The following is a 22,088-nucleotide window of genomic DNA, read 5'->3' on the forward strand; positions in this document are numbered from 1 at the left end:
GCAGTTTCTCCTAGCTTTTCCAATGATATCAACAAGGCTGGAATTATGCGTCAGCAAAGGCATCAGAATATAATCATGTGACCAAGACCGTTCCCAAGAGCCAAACGACATCCTTCCACTCGTCATGATATATTCCTTTGGAGGACAAGGAAAACATGAGAATATTATATCAATCCTCGCTGCTGCGATTGGAAGGGTGCATTCTTCGCTGCTTCAACGGTTTCGTATGGATAGCTGGTCCCGCTTTTATACTCATCGCAGTAGCTCTGGTCGCGCTAGTGGCATATATCTTTTATACCGTCAACCTTCCCTTCTTGTTCCCTACACTTCAAACATCTCCTGGCCAAGATGAGATACCTTCCCCAGCACAACGCCTAGCTCGACTTGCCACTGTGATATGGACTATCTATCTACTCTCCTGTTTGGCATTTCACTATTACATGTGCATCATGACGGATCCTGGTCGAGTCGTAGATCGTCCGCGCATTATTGCAAATGACACTGTAAGACGCATGCACTATTAAAGGCTTTCGCTTCGTTTTGATACGGGGCCTCCGATCATCTGGTTTTCTTATTATTTACTAACAATGTCCAGGAGCGTGACCGTAATTCGGAGGATATGGTCCTGTTCGAAGTCAGAACAGAACCTGTGCAGGAGCAACGAATACCGCTCAATAGGGATAATCAAGAAGGAGCACCCAAGGGCCGTTTTTGCAAAAAATGTATGCAACTCCCAGTATCCGCTCCAGGTTAACCCTGCCATTAGCTCAATCAATGTTTAACCTCAGGCCGCCGACATAAACCCGACAGAGCTCATCATTGTAGCGTTTGCCAAAGGTCCGGATCGCATCCTTAATTATATGTCTTGTTCTATCCTGATTGCTTGCCGATAGATGCGTTCTTCGCATGGACCATCACTGTCCTGTAAGTCGTGAGGCATTGTAGGGCTTGAGGCGACACATCTTTGACCAGATCTCACTCAATCGTCACAAATCTCCTCAGTGGATACATAATTGGTAATTGTCCAAGCGATCTGTTCGCCCGAACCTAATGCTACCATTGATGGCTCATCGCTCACTGGTCCCCTTCTTTTCCGTACCTAGTGTCGGCTTCTACAACCACCGATACTTCTACTTATTTTTAATGTACATGTTTGTGGCATGTCTTTACTACTTTGTTGTATCCGTCAATTTCTTTCGCTACGAAATTCTTGGAAGCGGTGGGGTAGGATACTGTTCTTCTCTTGCAGTCATATCAACATGTCACCAATTTTCTTCCAGTTTAAATGGCCATACGATCAAGCGCGGATGGGCTTTGTGTTCTCTTTTCTCCTTGCTGGCGCCATTGGGCTAGCTATCGGCGGAATGGCGGGTTGGCATACCTGGTTAATAGCCACAGGTTCGTGCAGCTCTTTAATCACCATTTTGGACTAGGATAAAATGAAGTAATGATATGATTTTCCTTATAGGCCAGACAACGATTGAGCACTACGGAAACCAGACGTCGAGGGAGATTGCAAAGTCGCGTGGAGATGTACGTTGTATGATCGATTTTGGTGGTATATGGCTATTGTTAAACTTACACATTCGATGAATCATTAGATTTTTATTAACGAGGTATGGTTCTGCTTTACGGTGATGAACGCTCTCTATCATTTTTGTAATTGGCGATATTTAGTACGATCTGGGGACAAGGCGGAACTTTAAGGTTTTCTTTAATATCGGCAGAAGATAGTGAGTCGACCAGGCGAGTTATCAAGTGTTTTCGTCGGAATTTTAACTGTAGCTATCTCGCTTAGTAAATGGTGGACAATTCTTTTACCAATCCCAATACCTCCAATGGGTAAGTCGCATTTCGCGCGGGTAAATATGTGTCGAGAGCCTTATCAAACATTATCTTTTTAGGAGATGGCAGAACGTTTCTTACCAGTCATGCCATGTTATCCTCGTCAGCACGATCGACTTGGGTGGACGCTAGTGATTACAGGGATATTAATATTGCAGCATGAGCGTTCAGCACAAACTGTATATAAGCGCTTGAAAAACTTGTTCAAAATTCTAACTTATTTCATGTCCCACAAACAAAATGGTTTACACTGAAAACGAGGTGATTTTTGAGGGTACTCCATCACCCCACGGAGAGATGAATTTATCTTTGAATCTATCCCAGCTGTCGTCCCGCCACGATTTGCTTTACCCGGTTACGCACCTCCAGCACCGTCTCCAATTTCCTCTCCATCAGTGCGTCTAGCTCTTTTACGTATGAATCAAACGAGACACTGCCTAATTGCTCGCCACCAACTTGCTTCCCCATCCTCATCGTCAGATTGACGAGTAATTTGCTCTCTACCCGGTTGACTTCCGTTATTTCTCGGATATGCTGTCGATGCAACCGAATAAAGTCCTCCATGATTTCCGCCTCGGAGGCAAGCGGAGTAGGTTCCGCCTGTGTTACGTCACTGACACTTTTTACAGGTGAAACCTCTTCACTTGCTTTGAACGATGTGGAACGAGGCGGGGCAACGTGCTTCGTCCTTGGTACTAGAGGCGGCTTTGACGTGACTGAGGATGACTTGCTCTTATGTGTTGTTTCCGGTTTGGCCTCCTGCTGAGGAGGAGGCGGATTATCGGACCCTGCAGACTCATCATCCGCATCATCAAACAGGTGGTCATCATGGTCATCGCTCATCAATTGATCGGGTATTTCTTCATCCATGATGAATCCTTCGTCGGTATCACTCAATAGCGGCTCAGTTTCGGATTCCACGTGTTCCTCCTGGGGGTCTTCTCCATCACTGATTTGGCTGTCACCCTTCAGCTCCTTCACCCTACGATGAGAAGGATTTTGAGTCAAGTACAATGGCGAGATTTCCAGACACAAACTTACCGGTCTGCGTATCGTAGAGTATTGAGAGTATGTTCACTGTTGGAAATATTTGGAGAGATGGTCGCAATCATGCATGTGCGCGAGTTTCTAGTACACGAGACATGAATATCCAGACTACACTCCAGATATATACTGTACAGCAAGTCTTACCCAATGAAAGAGTCTTTCAGCACCTGAGTCAATTTACTTTGACGGAAAGGGGTGTGCTTCGAGTCTTGGTCCAAAGCTCGGATGCATTCTTTCAAAGCCAACAGACTTTTATTGATTTCGGATCCTTCCATTCTATGACCCGCAAAAGGGGTTAAGAAACACATGTGTGTCGATGCTGTAGGTGCCCTCTATACCTTGTTTTGGTATCAGCGTCGCCACGATCTGCTCCCCGCTCACTGCCCGCAAGGTCGATGAAGCTTAGTTTTCCTTTTTGATATTAAACCAAGAAGCATGAGAGGCAAGTGGTCGCTAGTATAGGACGTGAGACCAAGAGTACCTTCGATCTTCTTCTTGTTTTTATGTTTTAAAACGATTTGAAAAATGGCATGCGACCGAGATGAGTCGGCGTTTGCGCCAGTGGCCCCTAGTTACGACATATAAGCAGATAAACAGTAAAATAAGCTTTGGCTTTCATACACACCTGTGCTCCTAGCATTGTTTCCATACTCAAAAATTTGCATCAGCTGGTCAACGTCGCTAACTTCATGCTCCGTTAACCCGGCGATGCAAACTTGTTGCTTCCCGTCTTCACGCGCATATAGGCGCTTCCGAGCGTTGAGTAAATCGTACAAGTGACCTTGATATATCTCATAGAAGCTGCCCCATGCTGCAAGATGGGCATACTGCGGCTGTTTGAGAGTGGCAAACACGTCCCTTCCAGCCTTAACATAAAGTCCGTCCTTCTCATCTAACATCGTGAATGTCTTTCCACTACCTGTGGTTGAGAGTTGTTGATGAGTTTCTATGAAATAACACATGGTGCAGGTAGCACCCTTTTGAATTCGTACCAGTTTGACCGCTAAAACGGAGGGCGCATGTCAACAAGCTTCAATGTGCCAGCGGATAAGGACAACAGTACTTACTATGCAAAGCATGTGGCCTTCCCCCCGGTAAAAATGTACTCGACAAGTGGGAATGCCGTGCGCTTGTAAACCTGTGCCACGTCCAAATAAGAGACCAAACAGAATTTCGATTGGCTGAGAAATCAGAAAGGCGTACATCATCGTTGGTTGCATCTGCATCGAATGCCTCATCAAAAATAAACTCGTGTTGCTCCACATATTTCGTCAAATCAACCTTGACTCTATAGACATCACGGGCGGTCAATGATACATTTTTGACATCAAAAGCTGCATCCTTACTTGGGCTCGTTAATGGAGATCGTTCGCCTCCCGTTAACCGCAGCAATATCAATTTCGTTTCTCTTCTGCTCCTTCTTGTTGAGAGGACGCTTTCGCACACTGTCACACGAGTGATTTTTCATATCAGATTATGTTGCGACAAGACTGGAGGTCTTTGTCCTCACCAGACACGGATACGGTCGTTCAAACTTGACAGCGACGAACTTCGCGCAGTACTTAGTCCACCAGAGTTTATTGGTATTCCGTAAGCATTCAACGTATTGGTGGGACGCTTCACAACTTTCGGGGTTCGTGGCGCCTCGTCACTGTATCCGAACCTTCCCGACAAGTTGGGTCCATCATCAGTCAGACTTTCTGTCGAGGAAACTGGTGCGGATCCTCCCGTAAATGAAGAAGGTGGTCGCAATTTTCCAAAACTAGCTCGTCGTCGGACACCGCTCTCGCTTGGAGCTTCTGCTCTCGTTGACACGGGTTGATACTGTACTGTCGATGACTGTACGCTAGCGACTTTGGGCAGAAGGGAACCGGTCGAGCCGAATTCTGACTTGAGAGTCTGAAGCGCGCTGGTGCCTCTGATATCGCCGCTACGTGACTGGGGCTCACCTGGACCAAAAAATAACAACGTTAGCGCTGAGAGAATCCAGCTCGACCAAGCCTACAGCGTTGCTCACTTTTTAGAGTCTGAATGAGCTGAAACCTGGGCGCGCATGCAGTTTAAGAGTTTACTAGGTGAGTGCAACTAGTTTAAACGTTGGAGACGAACACCCCACCCTAATCACGCCTTACAGTTCTAGCATATAATTGTTAGTCTACAAGAGGAAATAAAAAAGCATAACAATCTGAAGGCTCACTTTTCCTGTCTTCCATGCTATGAACACCCACAATGGCATAGTCCTGCATAGTCAATTGGAGGAGAGAATCTACATTGTTGATCCCAAAACAGGAGAAATTGCTGTAATACTGATCTGTAAGAATACCAAGATCAGTGGCAGAACTCCAAGATGGGAGTGAAGACAGTATTCGTTTACCTAACTCGACCGTCTGCAATGTATTCAAAAGGTCGGATGCACTCATGGTAGACATATCGAAACGATCCGATATGGCTAATGTCCCAAGCAATGTGCACTGGTAAGCAAATCATCCAAACAGGCGTTCGCGTTCTTGACGCTAACTGGTTCGAGTGCCATCGCCCCTTTGTTCCCAATATCCTTTTTTCGCCCTTTTCAAAAGCATTTTCAAGAGATCTGTTCAAACATTTGCCATGGCTGCAGGAGTTCCTACGGCGGTGCTCGTTGGTTCCTGGTTCTTCTTTTCAACGGCGCTCATTTTCACCAATAGATATATTCTGGTTGAGCTCAAGTTCCCTTACCCAGTTCTCCTTACAACATGGCATCTCTTGCTGGCAACAGCGGCGACTCGCCTATTACGTCGCTATACACACTTACTGGACGGCGTAGATGAAGTGAATAAGAAGCTAACGTGGTCCAAATGGGCGACCAGTGTGTTGCCTATCGGGTTCCTCTTCTCAGGGTCCTTGGTGTGCGGCAACTACGCCTGTAAGCATGGACCAGGTTGCAAGTGGCGCATGAGGACCTAATCTCTAACCTTTTGTACTTTTTGTTTGATTAGATGTGTTTCTATCGGTGGTGAGTAGTGGCTGACGGTCTTGTTTCGGTGCAGAGGTACCACTTTTTTCCGTACAGGCGCTAAAGCATTTGACCCCCAGGCATTTATTCAAATGCTAAAGTCGGCAACCCCAGTGACTGTCCTCCTGACGTCATGGGCATTTGGCACGGAGAAGCCCAACTTGGGAATCTTTTTGAATGTGCTATTCATCACATTTGGTATTGCACTGGCGTCGGTGAGTCTTCCCGGCTGAAGGCACTTGCGTATGTCTAATACTAACTCGATTGCTCTCAGTATGGAGAAATCCGCTTCGTCATGACAGGCTTTGTTCTTCAGGTAAATCACTTTTGGCAGCGGAACATGGTAATCGCCCTTCAGGAGTGGCTCTAACAACCTTCTGGTACAGGTCGTAGCCCTGTGCATTGAGTCCATGCGTCTGGTTATGATCCAGAAATTGCTCAGCGGACGAGACATCAAAATGGACGCTCTTGTTGGTCTCTACTACTTTGCTCCAGCCTGTGCAGCAATCAATATCATTACTGCATTCTTGTTGGAGTCGGAGGCTATTGACTTTGCATCCTTGAAGCAGGTCGGGTTTGGAGTGCTCCTGTTCAATGGTCTAAGTAAGTTGGATAGTTTGTAATTAACAGCGGCTCCTTTGTCATCCAAAGCTGATGGCTAATTTTCATTTCTTCAATTTATGCAGCTTCCTTCTGCTTGAATGTATCCGCAGTGGTTGTTATTAAAAGAACATCGACCCTCGTTCTGGCTCTATGCGGTCTCCTCAAAGACATTGGCATCGTAGCTATCGCAACACTCGTGTACCACACGGGGATGTCCAATCTGCAGGCCTTTGGGTACAGCTTATCGCTGATCGGTCTGATCAGATATAAGACTAGGAATGAGCCTTTCTGGAAAGATCCGCTGGGAACGAGCTTAGAGTTTTTGCGGAGATATACAGGGTAAGGTGATCTCAGATTTTCCACCGGCGACCACAATTTGCTCATATCTGTTTCCTTCCGCCGTCCAGGTCCGCGGCTGCTGACTACCAGAGTCCAGGAAGAGCCCCACGAAGCGCAGCAGATGATGAATGGAAGCCAAAAGAAGACCATGTCATAGACGTGCAGAAGGAGGACCGCCCTTAGGTCTACCTAATTATTTAGTATATTTAGCCCCTGTTTAGGTTAGTTTATTGTTGGGCATAGTATGTTTTGGAACTTGCTCCTATTATCGCTTATTTTAAATAACGTTGAAAAGGACCTCTGGTCCCGACTTGCCTCTTTTGTAAATTTTATGTGGCAAAATAAGCCAGAAAGCCTGATATAATGGTCGCTGCCCTTTACAAAGACAGTCAGAGTACGGACAAGTGGGCAAGTGATCCGACTATAGCCAGGTCCGAAAACGTAGATAGCAATCTCTACCCGAAGGCAATCGTAGCCACAAGGTTCTGTGGATATCTGCATATCTGATAATCAAAGTTAAGGTAAACGTTACACAAAATAAGCTTATTTCACATTAAAGCTGATTCGAACCGACAAATGACGCAGTGCCTTGGGGGTGGCTTGCGCGTGATGCGTCCACACGACCCAGCAACTTTCGCTGCCTCATCTCCCTCATCAAACCCAACAAAACTCGTTAAAAAACATGCCATTGTGGACAGCAGACAACAGAATTCCACTCTTTGTATTCGGTCTGACCACTGGTGTAGCTCTGTCGGCCGCCGTCCAATACTTGTTCACCAGTTTGGGTCCCGAGCGATCACCCAACTCCATACTAGACGATGGGCAACCTCACCCATTGTCTACAAGAAGGCAGGTGGAAACCGCCATCCAGCGGCTAGAAAGAGAGTTCACCATTACTACGTCAATGCTGCATAATCTTGTGAAAGCATTCATGCGCGATATGGAAAGGTTGGATTTTTTGCCGCTAAGCCGAGATGCACATGAGTCGACTTAACAGTGTTACGTGGTAGGGGACTAAAGCGGGACAATGCAGTCCTCAAAATGATTCCTTCGTACGTGGTTCGTCGGCCTCAAGGTGACGAGACGGGCACATATTTGGCGCTGGACTTGGGTGGTAGCAACTTTAGAGTTTGCGAAGTTACCCTAAGCGGGAAAGGCCAAGTTCGGACGCGACAAAAGAAGTTTGTAGTATCCGATGACCTGAAGACAGGACAAGGGACGGACCTTTTTGACTTCATCGCAGACTGTGTGAGCCTGTCGATGGATGAATTCAACCTGGACAAGAAGGCTGGGCTGAAGATGGGATTCACGTTCTCCTTCCCGGTAGATCAACATTCAATCAACAAAGGTTTGTGAGTAAAATCAATGAGGAGTCCTCAGATATTGAGACAACTTCAATTGGATTTGCAGGTGTGCTGATATCGTGGACGAAGGGCTTCACTGCACAGGGTGTGGTTGGCGAGGATGCTGTTCAATTGCTTCAAGACGCGTTCCACAGAAAGGTAATGATTAAAAACTCTCTCCTACATATGTGCTACAATCTGGACGTGCTTGTAACATAATGAGGCATTAGGGACTGGTGATTACCATCACAGCACTCGTAAACGATACGGTGGGAACCTTGGTATCCCAAGCTTATCTGGACACATCCACATATCTAGGCGTTATCCTCGGAACAGGTAGTAACGCCGCATACGTTGAACGTGTGGAGAATATCCCAAAATGGAAGGGTGGACCCACGTCGACTGGACAGATGATCATTAATATGGAGTGGGGCGCGTGGGGCCAAGACGGCATCATTCTGCCCACTACTGAGTACGATCTGAGGGTGGACAGGGCGTCTCCTAACCCTCGCCAGCAAACCTATGAGAAAATGATATCTGGATTGTACCTGGGGGAAATAACGCGACAGATCATGGTTGACCTGATCTCGACTGGAGAGCTCTTCAGTGGACGGCGACACGCGGCTCTGGAGGTACGAGGTAGCTTTGATACAGCTCAAATGTCCAGGATCGAGCGGTACGTGTGATTCTCTGTTCTCATGGTATCCATCGATTCTCTGCTGAAACGCGACACTAGTGACCACAGTATGGAACTAACGGACACTCGAACCATCTTGGAGGACCTGTATGGCGTGAAGAAAACCACACTTACCGACCGTCGTTTGGTCAAGCGCATCTGCGAGCTAATCGGCACGCGTGCCGCTCGACTCGCAGCAGTCGGAATAGCGAGCATTGTCACCAAAATTAACAAACTGGACGGCTGTACGGTGGCAGTTGATGGATCAGTATTCGAGCACTATCCCCACTGGAAAGATCGCATGACAGATGCTCTGCGTGAATTGCTAGGAATCAATGCGGAACATATTCTACTCGTACAAGGTAGGTGGTTGTTGGCTTGCAGAGTAATGATTTGGCCACACTTCTAAATCCCGCTGGTAGCACGTGATGGGTCGGGAACTGGTGCAGCTTTGATTGCAGCTTTGGCCGAAACTGGTTCATCCTGATGCCGCAATGCGGTCCATCAAAGGACGACCAATACTCTTACAATGCTCAAAAATCAGAATTCACATACTGTGATGGTGCTGTTCATCGTTGGTCTCTTGTCCAAAGGCATACTTTTGTCGGTTCAATTTGGGACAATTCTTTGGGACATTTCTCCCAGGGAGTTACATAACCATATATATTGAGGTGGTGTCCTCAATATTTTACGTATAGATACCGGATGTTTTTGCTGTTCTTTCAACTTTGTTTCCGCGTCTGCTTCGCGATCTTTATTGCAACATGCCTTTTCAGCTCGTAATCATCCTCATGACCCTCCTTGAAGCATCGATTACAGTATGGATCATCATCACACTCTTTGCACCGGACGGTAGCGTCATCGTTGCAAATGCCTAAAATGGGCCAAAGAATGAGATAGTGTCCTCCACTATTAGGAAAGTAAGTCATACGCACAGCACCACATGTCTTCTTCGTTTACAAAGTCATCAAATGATGGCGGAGTGGGTGGAAGACCAAGCTGCGACTTTGGATGGGTATCGGATGATTTGCCAGGGCCCTCTTTGCCTGTAACTTCGACGGATGGGCTAGCGCCACGAGACGGAGGCACGAATTCCCGCAAGCCTTTCATTCTTTTCTCTAATTCACTATCTGCAACACCCGCCACGACACCATACTTCTTCTCCAGCTGAACTTCCTCTTGAATTTCTTGTAGCAAAGAAGCAACAGCAGGGTCGTCGCCCACATCTGGTCGTTCTAATCTGGATTTTGTCGGCGATGTGAGCAGTAAATTTGTATAGTCGACATATTTCCCGCCATCAGTATTGTTAAAAGCTTCGTGCCCTTCTCCTGGCACAGGTGTGGGAGGCACACTGATGCGCTCGTTTTCATAAGCGATATCAATATCCACGTCACTCAGTAGGAGAGGTTCTTGGAGTAGGGCCGCAATTTCAGCTTCAAGATGCCCTGTGTCGCCGACTGTAGAGAAACTTCTCTCTGACGGCAATGGCTGGGGGCGAATGGAAGCTACCGGGTCACTGCCCGTGAGACTTTTTAGGCGGCTGTACAACTCCTCGTCGCTAGCATGCCAGCAATTCGTAAGTACTCGGAAACCAGAATAAGAAACCGCCAAGAGTAAACTTACCTGGGCAACGACTGTGAGCTCTTTGCTGTATCCACTTTTAATTTCTCGAACCGCTCTCGTAGCTCCTTGTCGGGGTCTGTCATGCTTGTTTGGAGGGCAAGTTATCCTTTTAGTGTTTGCAGTGTGGGGAAGACGCGCAACTGTACGCCATCTCAGGTCCCCACAATGTCGTCGGCTGACGAGCCCAAATCTCTGACGACTGGAGGCTGCTTTTGTGGAGCCGTTACTTACAGTATCCCGGCAGATGCCGAACCAGCTTGGACTGTTTGTAAGTGCAAATTGTTATAAGTCCTTGAACTGCAAAATTTTGACATGAACAAGACTGCCATTGCTCAAATTGCCGGCGCATTACTGGTGCGCCTTTTGTCCATGACCTCGGCTTCCCTAAAGAATATGTGACATTCAATCCTAGCCCTGACAAGGGCGACTTAACATCTTCGATTTCCGCACTCGGGATGTATCCAACAACCGACCATTTCACCAGGATATCCTGCACAAGATGTGGTTCAGTTGTTGGCGGGATTGGAACTCCTGGTCAATTTCTGGAAAAGTTTGCGACTATTATGGCAGGTTCCCTACCAGGAGGAAAGGCAGAGGGAAATTGGGCTGCCAATGGGCACATTTTTTATAGCGAGCGGGTCATGGACGCCCAAGACGAGCTGCCCAAGTGGGAAACATTCCCGAACCCAGAGTAGTCGGTGGACGCTGTACTAGAATAGTGGGACGTTTAGGCTATATAGGTCAGTGTGATTGTCATAGGAGTAAACATTGTATAGGATTGTTCATGAAAACAACGTATCAACAACAACTACCACTGCACTCGCTACTACTATTTGCGGCCGCCCACTAATCACCCCAATGTCTTCTTACTTCATCATCAGTAAACCTTCGTATAAATTCTCCACTAAACTGGCCAAGTTCAACATTAGAACCACTAACAGCAACCACAAACTGCTTCGCTGACTATCCCAAGCTTCTGACCCCGTTACGATGTTGATAGCTACACACGCTGCAATAATCAGCGGGAGTTGCAATATAGCAGTCAAGAAGCGCGTCGTTCGTCTCCATTTCGCTTCTGTCCCAGCAGCTCTATCCACCTCTGCATCATACGCCGCAAAACTAATGATCACTGCTGCAGCTCCGCAACATCCCAACTCTGTCCCAGCTAGAAAGCCCTCTGATTTTCCTCGACAGCTACATGCGAAATGGTAGATCGCGAGCCCAGTGTGGAATCCCAACATCAAAACCGTCAGCAACGCAATGACTGATATGCATCCAAGTTCGGTTGTATATGTCCAATCTGTAGCGAAATCATCGAAACACGTATACTTGAACCAGGGCTTTTCACAGGGCACACCCGCATACTTTTTGGCGTAGTAGAGGTCCATTGAGTGTTTTATTAGGGGAAGGAAGTTTGTCCCCGTCAGGGTGAAATAGGATAGGCCGCGGTGGAGAAGGTAAAAGCTAACCATGGTGCCTGAAGTTGCGAAAGGATATCGAGTGCGGTGTCTGATCGGAGGTGTTAATAAGGGTTTAATGGTGGTAATCGACTAGCTGAATCAACGGAACCCACCAATTAATGAGTGCAGACTGACGAATAATGCCGCATTTGCGGACTAGTTTGCCTTCGTGCTTGAGGATAGGAATATCTTGCAACAAAAGAGCTCTACTCTACTGTAAGGCTGATTTGCACCTGTTTGCAAACTAATTGTGCAAAAAACGAGGATAGTCTTACCTTAGGGACCAATCTATTATGGACCAATGTAGATGTTGATTTCAGCAGTTGCTGCCAAGGCGGAAAATGACATATGGTATGGACGAATGTGAGGTTGTTATTTCCGTCCTTTGCACACTAGTTTTGTTATCGGTGTGATGATGATGGGGCCATGGAAAAAACGTGTTCGCGCAGCACACTCCACGCGTTCATCAACAGCGCGCCCCTGTCTCTCCTTACCCCCCCCCCCCCCCCTCTCGTATGTTGTTTTTGGTGTTCCCGATCTTTGAATTTAGCTGACGAACCGAGAGCAGAATGCGTAAACGGTGGTTGCGTATGTATCTGCATGGCTATTCCACTGTCGAGTTTGACAGATATTTAACGTAATTGGAGATAAATGATCTTGGACAGTTGGAGTGCTGGCGGCCTTGCGCCGCGCATTCGCCATTATTCGGCAGCCATTTTTGATCACTCTCGAATGGTGTGACGTAAGATATCATGTCCGAATTTGAACTTCACAAAATTATCAACGGACTGAGAAATGATGCCAGCTACTACAAGGGTTATGTATTGCAGACAGTTGGGACATGGCTCATCACTCAATATGCCACTCGGACACGCATCATCCGTTCCTCTAGCCGCAAATTACTGCTCAAAACAGGCCATGCGAGGCCCACCATGCTGGGACATGTAAAGAAATAGGGTAAAACTCTGGTGGATGTGTGTCGTGCGATCGTTCGCGTTCTCGATGGATTATTTTAGAGGGCGAATTGATGACCGGCTGCTTGAAGAAGATGTATTTTCTTCGCGAAGATGTCACGTTAACTCGTGCTTGATGCAATCAACAATTGATTAATCGTACTATGCCAGGTGCTAGTCGTAGGTCAGATGCCTTCAGCGGCTTGATCGCTACTCGAACGTAGATAGCCGGGCGTCCTCCCACATTTCGCGTGTGGTCATGGCATCCCCTGCCCAACTATTTGCAGCTAGTGATGATTATTGTTATTGAAGGAGAATCGTGTACGCAGCAAGCGATGGAAGTCCCATCAAACTATTTGCCAGGGCAGTTTTCACCAGAGGGCTAGAGAACGGAGAATCTAATGACATTCTTAGTCAAGATTAGAAAAGTTTGTCACGCTGGATTTTCGTACCTTCTGAGTCGGCCGGTAAAACCATGTAATCAGCCTTCCAGCTAGCTAGATGGTTCAGTAGTATCTGAAGTCGCCCCTGTGTCTCCGCCATTGTGTGGGTGTCCATATCCAGGTCTTTGCAACGAATGAGCGCGTCAGCCAGAGAGGCACTGAATTTAGTGTGATCTCCACATGTCCACCAATGTTTTAGCAAATCCTGGCCATTTAAATCATGACGAGTAAGAGCTGCTAGCATGAGACGTGGGGTAGCAGGTGCCGTTTTGCAGAGTTGCATCAACCCATCTATTGTCGCCAATGAATCTAATGTGCGAAAGATCAGTTTATACACGGCCCTATGATTGATTTCCTTATACTTGACTTACTGCCCAAGTCCGGTAGGTTCGATAATGATTCCATGAAGGCTTCAATTTCGTCGACCCGTCCGCCTTTTTCAGCTATAAGCAGCTTCCAGAGGAATAGAATATTAAGCTCATCCCAGTTTTCCAAGGAACTCTCTGGAGAAACATGGCTGGTTGAGACCTGCATTTTGTCCAACCAAAGCACTGCCAATGCCCACTTACTTAACACTTCAAACGGGTTTTTTACACCGAATAATCGATACTGTCCCTTACTAAGGGCCAACGAAATCTGTGCACACTACGAAAATATGCCTTAGTGTGAGGCAGCGACACTAAGCTGAATATGTGGTCCTACCAAGGGAAAATCTATGATTGACAATGTCACGTCCAATAAATCAACATTGGAATGACATTCGTCTGGGAAGAAGCGGCATGCAATGGGCAATATATCGGCATAAAACACGTCCTGCTGCTGCTCGTGGATGACCTGTAATATATTTAAGTCAAGAATATCGCAATCGTGCTTTTCTGATGCGCACCTGCATGTCTTTTACTAGTCGGTCACCTAATGACATCCGCATATGGTTTGCAAGGTCTTTGTAAAGCCCCACCGAGATCTCGGAGGTTTGCAATGCCAATTTCCTAACCGACGAGACAGATCAGTTTTGTAACCAATCGAGTCATTCAAGCAGCAGGCGTAGCGTACCCCATCACGTAGGTTCCCAAATAGCCACCAAACTTTCGATTTGTAGTGTAACCCCGAAGTAATATGTTCAGAAGTTTGGGCCTGGCTTCCGGGTAACGACTGTATGCTGCCACCAGGTGATCGAGAAAGGTATCATTCCGCGTCGCTTGCAGCACTGCAAACATATCATCCATGCATTCTGTAGAGCAGATATCCTACAAGCATTTACAGTTACGCATAAGTATTTCGCTCAAGAGACGTGACGACCTTACCGGCGTAACGAATAGCTGAAATAGCTCAGCGTAAGTGGCAGGTGCGGCTTGCGATCTCAGCTGCTTGATCTGCGAAGCAAGGGCTTTGAAGGCGACTTCCTGAGCCTCGGACATTCCTGGAGAAGAAGAGGATGAAGCGTTTCGAGCCTCATCTAAAATGCGTGGATCTCCCACCTTGCGTCGTTGTACGAGTCTGCAGAAACAGAGTGAGACTATAAATGAGACTTGTAGGGGAAGCGATCTCATCCAATTCTCGAAACAAACCTGTTGAGGGAGTTCACCACTCGTAAGAAGAGAAGGGATAGGTGGACGCTGACCATCGTTCAACTGAGTAAATTGTGAAAATAGGTTTTCCAATTGCTCCCGGGTATCCTGTTCTAGACTAGGAGCCGTATAGATTCGTCGCAAAGATCTTCAAGATGGATCAATAAACACTTTCCATGATATAGTAGACACTCCAGCATAGTCACCTAACTACGCCCATTTGCACCAAACTAAACATCGCAAATGTCAGGTTTCTTCGGATCTCGGACGCCATTTTTGGCAGATAATTGTCCACAACGTAATAAAGATATTCGATGCTCGTCGCTGTTATCACAGGATGTTCGGAAGGCGGCTGACACGCCCTTTCCATCATCAGCATTGCCGGTTCTGAGCCCGTAAATTAGTTAAGAGAACACGTCCCAAAGACTTCTCGCTTGTAGGGATACCTATATACATGATATTATCATGCGCAGGATTCCAGAACAGCCAATCAAAGAACAGCGCTAGCTTCACATCCTGAATCGCAACAGAGGTCTGCATCGACAATGAATGAACGGCTCGCTACCTCGCAACATTAGCGGGGTACTCCTACCTTCATTCCACTGAGCAGTTTTTGGATGACTTCCCAGCGCTGAACGATTTTCGATCCCAGGATAGTATTTGGCGGCTGTATCCCAGTGCAAATAAATCGTATCAGATCTACATAAATGGACTCGTCCGTATTCGAGAGGAACACGTTTCTGTAATTTCGAATGGCCACACTCTTCATTTTGGTTTTCACCTGTGAGCAAAAGAAAAGTAAGTTCCTGTTACAAGGATCAAATGAACTCTCTGGTAGCATACTTTATCGAGGATGAACCGCATCTTGATATCCATTTCCGGAGTTATCCGTTGGGCTATTACGAACGGCGGACTGGGCGTAGCCAACAATTGCTGCACACCTTCACGTAGACATCAGTAAGTCCTTTGTATGATTGAGAATACGCCATTCGAAGAGATGTGTATTTACGTTCAAAACTTGGATCAAGCTGCTTCGGGGATATGAACATATCACGTAGTATATCAGAAATGCCCGGAATGCGGCTCACGGTTAACAGAAGTCGTACGAGATCCCTGCCGATACGTAGACAATCCCGGAACTACGATGCGAAGCATGTCAATATCAACCGCTGACTCCGATGACACCCAGACTCTAACATTACCCTATTGCGTATCATTGTGCACACATAGTCCACCTCCGCTTGCCGCAGGTCTAGCTCTTGGGAATGATCAGCTATAAGTCGCAGAAATGAATAAACAGTGGTAGGTATGATATCGCTTCGTGTATCTAATCGCCTCCTGTGTCATTATGTCAGTAAGTTGATGGTTTAGGATCTCTGATATGGTACGCTACCAATAGCGATTCAGGATGTTCACTAATCCCCTTGCCAAAGCTATATTTTCCGCGGCTGGATCACCGCCTGATACTGGCCTGAGCACAATGAGAAACCGTTATGGCAGAGCACTAGTATCCTACTTTTAATATGCCGGGTGAGCAGCATGACGAGAGACTGTACACGCTCCAGATTTGTTTCGGCAATCTTATCAACAAGCCATACAATCTTACCACAGAGTGATGATTATTAGTGCTTTGCCTGAGGACCACGTCGCCACTAGACAAATGACAGGTACCTTAAGACGAACATGAGAGCGTAACATCCGAAACGGTCTCAAGTTAACCAGGTCCACATCCTCGGTGAGAGCAAATAGCTTGGTGATGATGTAATTGAAGTTGTCTGTCACAACAAGCTGCAGAAGGGTAGCGTACTATGGCAGATTGAACTTGAGCCAACATATTCGCATATCCAGTCAAAACCAGGAAAGAAGTCTCACTTGTGAGGACTTCTGCTCTGTCAGAGCACCATACAGGAGGCCGCCATTGATTTGATCATTATTTGAATCAATCTGTATTCAAAGAGCACGTTCAGAGGCATGGTTTCTGCTTTTGCAGGCTCCACGGAGTCAAGCAAGGAACGGACCTGTTCGTGTAGCACGCGAAGGAAGTCTCCTTCATTTCTGTTACTGCGAAGTTCCTGCACAAACTCATATGCTGCACGAAGCTCCTTCAAAGGTGGACAAAAGCAAGCACCAATTCAGCCCGAATTCGTCCATCCCAATCAACGCTCTAAACGATCTAGCGTTCAAGCACCTTTTCTCTTGGGTCTTGCTTGTCAACTTTTTCATCAAGGCTAAAGAGCACATGTCGTGCCATGGTAGAATTGTAGCCCTCTTATATCAACAGCTGACCCCCTGCCCTCTGCAACTCTCCAACGAAATCGCTCCATTAAATCATCGCTGGGACAACTTCCCAGCAACAAGCAATTACCAGATCAGAGCCAATTATATGGCTGTGCCATCATTGTGGCAATGCCATGGAGTTCGACATCAACTCGGCCAATGTCCCAACTTGTCTCCACCAGAGTTTAATCAACTGCAGTTGGTCATCTCCCTTTGTCAGCTAAAGGACCGTGCCCATCAGTATCGTTGACCAACCCTTGAACGCTTCTCTGACCCTGCTGGTTGTATTATCTTACGTGGCAGCATCATTTTCCAAACGGATTACCGACGTATCGGAGGTCGCTATCAAGATGGCGGCATACGGCGCACAAGCCCAACCAATCGACCTGGCTACGACCTGGCCAAAGCTGGAGGCGGGGGTTGATAGAATTATGAATAGGCTGCGCGATGGTCTATCATATGGCACGTGGATGGACCTCTATACGTAAGTATAAATTCCATTGTTTGTTTCTGTCGGCGATTTGGTAGTCTTCCCAAGGTTGGACTGCAATGGGAAACGTCGCAGCCAAAGCAACTCATGCGGTTTGCGTATCTGGCGCTTAACCCTGATTCGGAGCTTTAAAAGCGACCTGGCTTTGTGAACCTATACAACAATTGGGTTTCCTCGCAGAGATTGGCTCCTCGATAGGGTCATGACTGTCTTCCATATACTTCACTTAGCGCTTTTCTATTGCTAACGAGATCCGGTATACCTGTAGACTGATCTACAATTACTGCACAAGCAGTCGCATGAATACGGGCCTCAATAACGAGCCAATCGGTGGTAGCTCGTCAAATAGAGGTAGTTTACGACAAGCCGCTCTTGCCTAGCCGGATGTGCCTCATGCATTATTATAACAGGAGCGAACCTCATGGGAGCAGATCTGTACATCAACTTGAAAGCATACCTAAAACAACACCTAGATGCCTTGAAAACGGAAGCAGACCAGCAGATGGACGAGGACTTGTTGACATTCTATACCCGCGAGTGGAAACGATACACGACAGCTACCATGTACATCCATCACATTTTCCGCTACCTGAACAGACATTGGGTCAAGCGAGAAATAGACGAAGGTCACAAGACCATCTATGATGTTTACACGGTACGTTCGCAAAGTTCTAACTTGTTCGCGGCAAATGTTGACGCGTGCACTACTGTCTACAGTTGACATTAGTGACTTGGCGGGACCATTTCTTTGGTGGAGGCCCCGGGACGGTGCAGCAGAAGGTCATGGACGCGGTGCTGAAGCTCATCGAAAGGCAACGGAATGGGGAAACCATTGATACCAGCTTGATCTACAATGTTGTAGAAAGCTTCGGTATGTATTCCTGTTTCCTTGTTCTATCTTTTGGCACGGCTCTGCAAGGAATCATCTCATCTCACCGTGTTTACAGTATCGCTGGGATTGGATGAGAACGATTCTACAAAGTCCACCTTGGACGTGTACAAAAGATATTTTGAAGTACCATTCCTTGCAAAAACCGATGCATATTACAAGATGGAGAGTGAGAAGTTTATCAGCGAAAACACAATAACGGATTACATGAAGAAGGTAATGAACGTTAGGACGAAGGACGTTGGGGAGACGAAGCTGACGCTCATTTCGTTAGGCTGAGGCTCGTCTGGCTGAGGAGGATCATCGAGTACAAATGTACCTTCACTCCTCCACACAAAAAGGCCTGATCTTGACTTGCGAGACTGTTCTGATTAAGAACCATACTGGCCCGATCCAGGAGGAGTTCCAAAATTTGCTAGATCAAGATAAAGTCGAAGATCTCAGTCGCATGTACGGCCTCCTTTGCCGAGTGCCGGAGGGCTTAGAGAAGCTTCGTCTCATCTTTGAGGTGCACGTACGCAAGCAAGGTCTGAGTGCGGTAGAAAAGGTGGCCGGGTCGAGTGCAGCCCCAGTGAATGAGGAAGGTGATGAAGATGACGAGCCTACGCCGAAGAAGAAGACCAAAAAGTCTGCAGCAGGAGACGTAGATCCGAAGGTGTATGTGGATGCGTTACTCGCAGTACACAGAAAGTTCTCGGCATTGGTCGATGAAGCATTCAAGGGAGAGGCCGGCTTTGGAGCGTCCCTGGATAAGGCATGCAGAGAGTTTGTAAACCGGAATAAAGTATGCAAGGAGGGCTCCAGCAAAAGTCCAGAACTTCTTGCCAAGCACTGCGATTCGCTCCTCAAGAAAAACAGCAAGCTCACGGAAGAGCATGAGGTTGAAGATGTGCTAAACAGTGTGGTGAGTTTTTAGTATTCTGAATTACCGACCTTGTTTGTCGTGAAATGCCATCCTCACCAAGAAGTACTTCAAAGATGACCATCTTCAAATACGTTGAAGACAAGGACGTGTTCCAAAAGTTTTACCAAAAATCCCTAGCCAAACGACTTGTGCACGGTTCGTCAGCAAGTGAGGATATGGAGGAGTCAATGATCAACAAGTTGAAGGACGCCTGCGGGTTTGAGTTCACCAACAAGCTCTCGCGGATGTTCCAAGACGTTACCCTCAGCAAAGATATCAACGATCAGTTTAGGTGAGCCCTTTTAAAATTCGTAGAAATAATAAAGTTCGCTTTCCTTACGCACATCTAGGGAGCAAATGTCCCGGACCCACGAGAAAGATGATCTCACGGATTTCCATATACTTGTTGGAGGCACTGCATCATGGCCTTTGCACGCGTCACCATCCGGGTTCAACATTCCCAGTGAGGTGCGTACGGACATTGGATCGTGTTTGCTTTTGTACAGTCAATAGGGTGGAAAGCTCACTCTTAAACATAGCTCCTAAAAACATACGAACGATTCCAAAACTTCTACAATCACAAGTACTCGGGAAGGAAACTGAACTGGCTGTTTCATCTTGGTAAAGCGGAGCTTAAAACCAATTACGTTAAGTTGGGCAAGTCACCGTACACGCTTATCGTAAGTAAACTGTGACTATCTGGAGTAATTTCGTAAATTGACCACGCACAATTCAGGTAACAAATTATCAAATGGGTGTCCTTTTGCAATACAACGCGGCGACCACTTACACATGGGAGGAATTGCTGAACAGCACAGGAGTAGCACCTGAGCAGTTGGCGGGGCAGATTGGAACCCTTGTCAAAGGGAAAATATTGACTGTAGAAGGAGGCAAAGTAGGAGAGGCAGGCTCACGATACGAATTGAACATGGGATTCAAGTCGAAAAAGCTTCGCATCAAGTTGGATCAACCTGTGAAGGCGGAACAAAAGGCAGAGGCCGATGACACACATAAAACGATTGAAGAAGATCGGAAGATGTTGATTCAGGTGCGAATATCAGTCTGTTAATCATGTTTTCCTTTCCATCTTATAATTGCTTTGTTTGTAGGCCGCGATTGTTCGAATTATGAAAACACGCAAAGTCATGAACCATCAGACGTTGATGGGAGAGGTCATTTCGCAATTGAACGCACGATTCAAGCCCAAGGTTCCAGATATCAAGAAATGTATTGATATCTTACTTGAGAAAGAGTACATCGAGAGGATGGAGGGGCAGAAGGACATGTTTAGTTATGTTGCCTAAATAAAAGCTGTTTCTGTTGGAGTGAAGAACGTGCAAATCGACCTTGTGCTCTGCTTCCCCTTTGTGTGTCTTGGCCATGGCCAGCCGTGGCTCTGTTATCTACCAAAAGAAACAATAATCATCGAAACAATAATAACTGAACTCGATGAATTTAAACACTGATAGTGATGCTATACTGAGCTACATGCGCTCTGATGCAGCACAGTTTACTAATGACAGTTCATGCAACAACCAACGAAACAGTAACAACCAAAGCCCACGAGCTTAATCCTTTTTGAATTCGCCGCTGGTTTCGGCGGCAATGTCATTCAAAGCCGATGTGGCCTTAGTCTGCAATCGATATAGATTAGTCATACGAGAACCTATGGCATTAAACCGGGGAATAAGTACCTTCAGCTTGGCAAAGTGACCATCAATGACCTTCTCCTCAGAAATCAGGTAAGGGCGAACAAATTTGAAATACAAGAACTGAGCGCCCTGTGCCGTAGAAAAGAAAGCATGAGTATCAAGCGGGACGGGACTTTGCCGAAACATGACTATTTGTACCTGGAACTGAGGAACTATTTTGGAATGACAGAAATGGCGACCGATGAGATAGAGAAGATGCGAATACAAAAGAAGATGTACATACGGATAAGGTAGAGGATCAATGCGGCCTTGAATGTGTAGTAGAATGGAATCCAGTAAAGCAACGCATCAGAGAAGAATTCCAGCACGTTCAAGAAGCCAAAAACTGTCCAGTAAATGAGCCTGGGTGACAATAAGGCAACCAAGGTTAGACAATTTTCACAAATGGACAATTGGTTGTGCAAACCACACCATTGAGTATCATCATTCTTGTTCACAGACTCGATAGCTTTGAAGGATGCGTATGCGGGGTAGAGGAATCCCAACAAATTGGTCAACAAGGAGCCCCATATGTTGAAGAAGATCAGCAAAGCGGCAAAGACACCAACTCCGCCGACTGCGTAAGTCTTGGGGAATCCCGTGCGTCGCTCGATTTCAAGCGTGATCGGGATTTTGGACAATTCAACATCAAACTATTTTGACATGAATAGATTAGAAGGAGGCCAAAACCTCACTCGCCACCGAGACACAACCCACCTGTTTGAGGTATTGCTGGAATTTGTCAGACATATTGGTATTCTGGATGAACGAGAAACTTGAAGACGATGCGAAGGGTAACTCGGCTTTTTATGTCAATCTCTTGGAGAAAACAACAATCAAGTTGGAAGCTTCTTTTGCGCGGTAGAACCCTTATTCGCTTGGTTGGAGATACAGGCTGTTTGTTGTTGACTCACCGCCGCCGAGCCTGTGCGACATTTGATTGGG

At 46.6% G+C, this 22,088-nt stretch overlaps 9 protein-coding genes across 11 annotated transcripts; 4 read left to right on the forward strand and 5 right to left on the reverse strand.

Annotated features, from left to right (window-relative positions):
- Window positions 1-146: 146 nt before the first annotated feature.
- Window positions 147-2,106, forward strand: SPPG_02370 (uncharacterized protein). Its single transcript, XM_016750660.1, has 12 exons — window positions 147-503; window positions 596-722; window positions 789-837; window positions 894-924; window positions 1,003-1,016; window positions 1,104-1,224; window positions 1,281-1,398; window positions 1,469-1,533; window positions 1,602-1,616; window positions 1,678-1,733; window positions 1,799-1,842; window positions 1,905-2,106. Exons 1-12 carry the CDS (start codon window positions 156-158, stop codon window positions 2,006-2,008), a joined length of 1,092 nt encoding a protein of 363 aa, XP_016611363.1. The 5' UTR covers window positions 147-155; the 3' UTR covers window positions 2,009-2,106.
- Window positions 2,024-5,364, reverse strand: SPPG_02371 (uncharacterized protein). The gene is made up of 15 exons (XM_016750661.1): window positions 5,267-5,364; window positions 5,090-5,203; window positions 5,025-5,028; window positions 4,910-4,935; window positions 4,403-4,841; window positions 4,239-4,337; window positions 4,096-4,180; window positions 3,960-4,030; window positions 3,885-3,895; window positions 3,518-3,811; window positions 3,374-3,460; window positions 3,231-3,303; window positions 3,037-3,168; window positions 2,887-2,973; window positions 2,024-2,827 (listed from the first exon to the last, which is right to left on the reverse strand). Exons 1-15 carry the CDS (start codon window positions 5,319-5,321, stop codon window positions 2,161-2,163), a joined length of 2,244 nt encoding a protein of 747 aa, XP_016611364.1. The 5' UTR covers window positions 5,322-5,364; the 3' UTR covers window positions 2,024-2,160.
- Window positions 5,365-5,399: 35 nt separating this feature from the next.
- SPPG_02372 (uncharacterized protein) lies at window positions 5,400-7,185 on the forward strand. The gene is made up of 7 exons (XM_016750662.1): window positions 5,400-5,794; window positions 5,868-5,884; window positions 5,965-6,099; window positions 6,159-6,200; window positions 6,271-6,487; window positions 6,571-6,826; window positions 6,895-7,185. The coding sequence occupies exons 1-7, from the start codon at window positions 5,500-5,502 to the stop codon at window positions 7,007-7,009; spliced, it is 1,077 nt and encodes a 358-aa protein (XP_016611365.1). The 5' UTR covers window positions 5,400-5,499; the 3' UTR covers window positions 7,010-7,185.
- Window positions 7,186-7,440: 255 nt separating this feature from the next.
- SPPG_02373 (uncharacterized protein) lies at window positions 7,441-9,632 on the forward strand. The gene is made up of 6 exons (XM_016750663.1): window positions 7,441-7,774; window positions 7,837-8,174; window positions 8,237-8,328; window positions 8,400-8,845; window positions 8,906-9,207; window positions 9,268-9,632. The coding sequence occupies exons 1-6, from the start codon at window positions 7,509-7,511 to the stop codon at window positions 9,330-9,332; spliced, it is 1,509 nt and encodes a 502-aa protein (XP_016611366.1). The 5' UTR covers window positions 7,441-7,508; the 3' UTR covers window positions 9,333-9,632.
- SPPG_02374 lies at window positions 9,410-10,822 on the reverse strand (the record flags this gene model as incomplete). 2 transcript variants are annotated; one of them, XM_016750665.1, is made up of 4 exons in its annotated part: window positions 10,700-10,822; window positions 10,469-10,552; window positions 9,781-10,403; window positions 9,568-9,719 (listed from the first exon to the last, which is right to left on the reverse strand). In XM_016750665.1, the coding sequence occupies exons 1-4, from the start codon at window positions 10,795-10,797 to the stop codon at window positions 9,568-9,570; spliced, it is 957 nt and encodes a 318-aa protein (XP_016611368.1). In that variant the 5' UTR covers window positions 10,798-10,822. The 2 variants fall into 2 exon arrangements, with proteins under 2 accessions (XP_016611367.1, XP_016611368.1); XM_016750664.1 differs by lacking the exon at window positions 10,700-10,822 and having other exon boundaries at window positions 9,410-9,719; window positions 10,469-10,610.
- Window positions 10,823-11,199: 377 nt separating this feature from the next.
- Window positions 11,200-12,344, reverse strand: SPPG_02375. 2 transcript variants are annotated; one of them, XM_016750666.1, is made up of 3 exons: window positions 12,204-12,344; window positions 12,042-12,134; window positions 11,200-11,977 (listed from the first exon to the last, which is right to left on the reverse strand). In XM_016750666.1, the coding sequence occupies exon 3, from the start codon at window positions 11,938-11,940 to the stop codon at window positions 11,335-11,337; it is 606 nt and encodes a 201-aa protein (XP_016611369.1). In that variant the 5' UTR covers window positions 11,941-11,977; window positions 12,042-12,134; window positions 12,204-12,344; the 3' UTR covers window positions 11,200-11,334. The 2 variants fall into 2 exon arrangements, with proteins under 2 accessions (XP_016611369.1, XP_016611370.1); XM_016750667.1 differs by having other exon boundaries at window positions 12,042-12,142.
- Window positions 12,345-12,670: 326 nt separating this feature from the next.
- On the reverse strand, window positions 12,671-17,240 carry SPPG_02376 (uncharacterized protein). Its single transcript, XM_016750668.1, has 22 exons — window positions 17,081-17,240; window positions 16,911-16,994; window positions 16,765-16,836; window positions 16,564-16,698; window positions 16,409-16,493; window positions 16,286-16,352; window positions 16,095-16,230; window positions 15,902-16,031; window positions 15,736-15,833; window positions 15,485-15,673; window positions 15,339-15,426; window positions 15,099-15,279; window positions 14,893-15,040; window positions 14,803-14,821; window positions 14,629-14,744; window positions 14,378-14,571; window positions 14,211-14,313; window positions 14,027-14,158; window positions 13,894-13,969; window positions 13,696-13,827; window positions 13,334-13,633; window positions 12,671-13,279 (listed from the first exon to the last, which is right to left on the reverse strand). Exons 1-22 carry the CDS (start codon window positions 17,141-17,143, stop codon window positions 13,185-13,187), a joined length of 2,643 nt encoding a protein of 880 aa, XP_016611371.1. The 5' UTR covers window positions 17,144-17,240; the 3' UTR covers window positions 12,671-13,184.
- An 80-nt stretch (window positions 17,241-17,320) lies between these two features.
- On the forward strand, window positions 17,321-20,805 carry SPPG_02377 (uncharacterized protein). The gene is made up of 11 exons (XM_016750669.1): window positions 17,321-17,653; window positions 17,928-18,010; window positions 18,070-18,314; window positions 18,377-18,530; window positions 18,607-18,764; window positions 18,823-19,452; window positions 19,527-19,744; window positions 19,803-19,920; window positions 19,992-20,132; window positions 20,189-20,500; window positions 20,562-20,805. The coding sequence occupies exons 1-11, from the start codon at window positions 17,520-17,522 to the stop codon at window positions 20,754-20,756; spliced, it is 2,388 nt and encodes a 795-aa protein (XP_016611372.1). The 5' UTR covers window positions 17,321-17,519; the 3' UTR covers window positions 20,757-20,805.
- SPPG_02378 (uncharacterized protein) lies at window positions 20,694-22,023 on the reverse strand. Its single transcript, XM_016750670.1, has 6 exons — window positions 21,861-22,023; window positions 21,576-21,796; window positions 21,388-21,506; window positions 21,303-21,316; window positions 21,147-21,233; window positions 20,694-21,086 (listed from the first exon to the last, which is right to left on the reverse strand). The coding sequence occupies exons 1-6, from the start codon at window positions 21,891-21,893 to the stop codon at window positions 21,021-21,023; spliced, it is 540 nt and encodes a 179-aa protein (XP_016611373.1). The 5' UTR covers window positions 21,894-22,023; the 3' UTR covers window positions 20,694-21,020.
- Window positions 22,024-22,088: the final 65 nt, after the last annotated feature.

The sequence above is a fragment of the Spizellomyces punctatus genome (genome assembly GCF_000182565.1).
Source record: "Spizellomyces punctatus DAOM BR117 chromosome Unknown supercont1.3, whole genome shotgun sequence".
In the NCBI taxonomy this organism is placed as follows: domain Eukaryota; kingdom Fungi; phylum Chytridiomycota; class Chytridiomycetes; order Spizellomycetales; family Spizellomycetaceae; genus Spizellomyces; species Spizellomyces punctatus.

Excerpts from the sequence above, each read along its gene's own strand:
- SPPG_02370 (XM_016750660.1), top strand. The coding sequence starts at position 156 with ATGAGAATATTATATCAATCCTCGCTGCTGCGATTGGAAGGGTGCATT. Across the intron at positions 1,399-1,468 it reads TACCTGGTTAATAGCCACAG|GCCAGACAACGATTGAGCAC; the intron begins GTTCGTGCAGCT and ends TTTTCCTTATAG. Across the intron at positions 1,843-1,904 it reads AATCCCAATACCTCCAATGG|GAGATGGCAGAACGTTTCTT; the intron begins GTAAGTCGCATT and ends TTATCTTTTTAG.
- SPPG_02371 (XM_016750661.1), bottom strand. The coding sequence starts at position 5,321 with ATGTCTACCATGAGTGCATCCGACCTTTTGAATACATTGCAGACGGTC. Across the intron at positions 4,842-4,909 it reads GCTCATTCAGACTCTAAAAA|GTGAGCCCCAGTCACGTAGC; the intron begins GTGAGCAACGCT and ends TTTTTGGTCCAG. Across the intron at positions 2,828-2,886 it reads ACTCTACGATACGCAGACCG|GGTGAAGGAGCTGAAGGGTG; the intron begins GTAAGTTTGTGT and ends TTCTCATCGTAG.
- SPPG_02372 (XM_016750662.1), top strand. The coding sequence starts at position 5,500 with ATGGCTGCAGGAGTTCCTACGGCGGTGCTCGTTGGTTCCTGGTTCTTC. Across the intron at positions 6,488-6,570 it reads GCTCCTGTTCAATGGTCTAA|CTTCCTTCTGCTTGAATGTA; the intron begins GTAAGTTGGATA and ends CAATTTATGCAG. Across the intron at positions 6,827-6,894 it reads TTTTTGCGGAGATATACAGG|GTCCGCGGCTGCTGACTACC; the intron begins GTAAGGTGATCT and ends TCCGCCGTCCAG.
- SPPG_02373 (XM_016750663.1), top strand. The coding sequence starts at position 7,509 with ATGCCATTGTGGACAGCAGACAACAGAATTCCACTCTTTGTATTCGGT. Across the intron at positions 7,775-7,836 it reads TTCATGCGCGATATGGAAAG|GGGACTAAAGCGGGACAATG; the intron begins GTTGGATTTTTT and ends GTTACGTGGTAG. Across the intron at positions 8,329-8,399 it reads AAGACGCGTTCCACAGAAAG|GGACTGGTGATTACCATCAC; the intron begins GTAATGATTAAA and ends ATGAGGCATTAG.
- SPPG_02375 (XM_016750666.1), bottom strand. The coding sequence starts at position 11,940 with ATGGTTAGCTTTTACCTTCTCCACCGCGGCCTATCCTATTTCACCCTG.
- SPPG_02376 (XM_016750668.1), bottom strand. The coding sequence starts at position 17,143 with ATGGCACGACATGTGCTCTTTAGCCTTGATGAAAAAGTTGACAAGCAA. Across the intron at positions 16,032-16,094 it reads GCACAATGATACGCAATAGG|TTCCGGGATTGTCTACGTAT; the intron begins GTAATGTTAGAG and ends TTCGCATCGTAG. Across the intron at positions 13,970-14,026 it reads CAATCATAGATTTTCCCTTG|TGTGCACAGATTTCGTTGGC; the intron begins GTAGGACCACAT and ends ATATTTTCGTAG.
- SPPG_02377 (XM_016750669.1), top strand. The coding sequence starts at position 17,520 with ATGGCGGCATACGGCGCACAAGCCCAACCAATCGACCTGGCTACGACC. Across the intron at positions 18,765-18,822 it reads TAACGGATTACATGAAGAAG|GCTGAGGCTCGTCTGGCTGA; the intron begins GTAATGAACGTT and ends TCATTTCGTTAG. Across the intron at positions 20,501-20,561 it reads ATCGGAAGATGTTGATTCAG|GCCGCGATTGTTCGAATTAT; the intron begins GTGCGAATATCA and ends CTTTGTTTGTAG.
- SPPG_02378 (XM_016750670.1), bottom strand. The coding sequence starts at position 21,893 with ATGTCTGACAAATTCCAGCAATACCTCAAACAG. Across the intron at positions 21,797-21,860 it reads TCCAGCAATACCTCAAACAG|TTTGATGTTGAATTGTCCAA; the intron begins GTGGGTTGTGTC and ends ATGTCAAAATAG. Across the intron at positions 21,087-21,146 it reads GTCACTTTGCCAAGCTGAAG|ACTAAGGCCACATCGGCTTT; the intron begins GTACTTATTCCC and ends TATCGATTGCAG.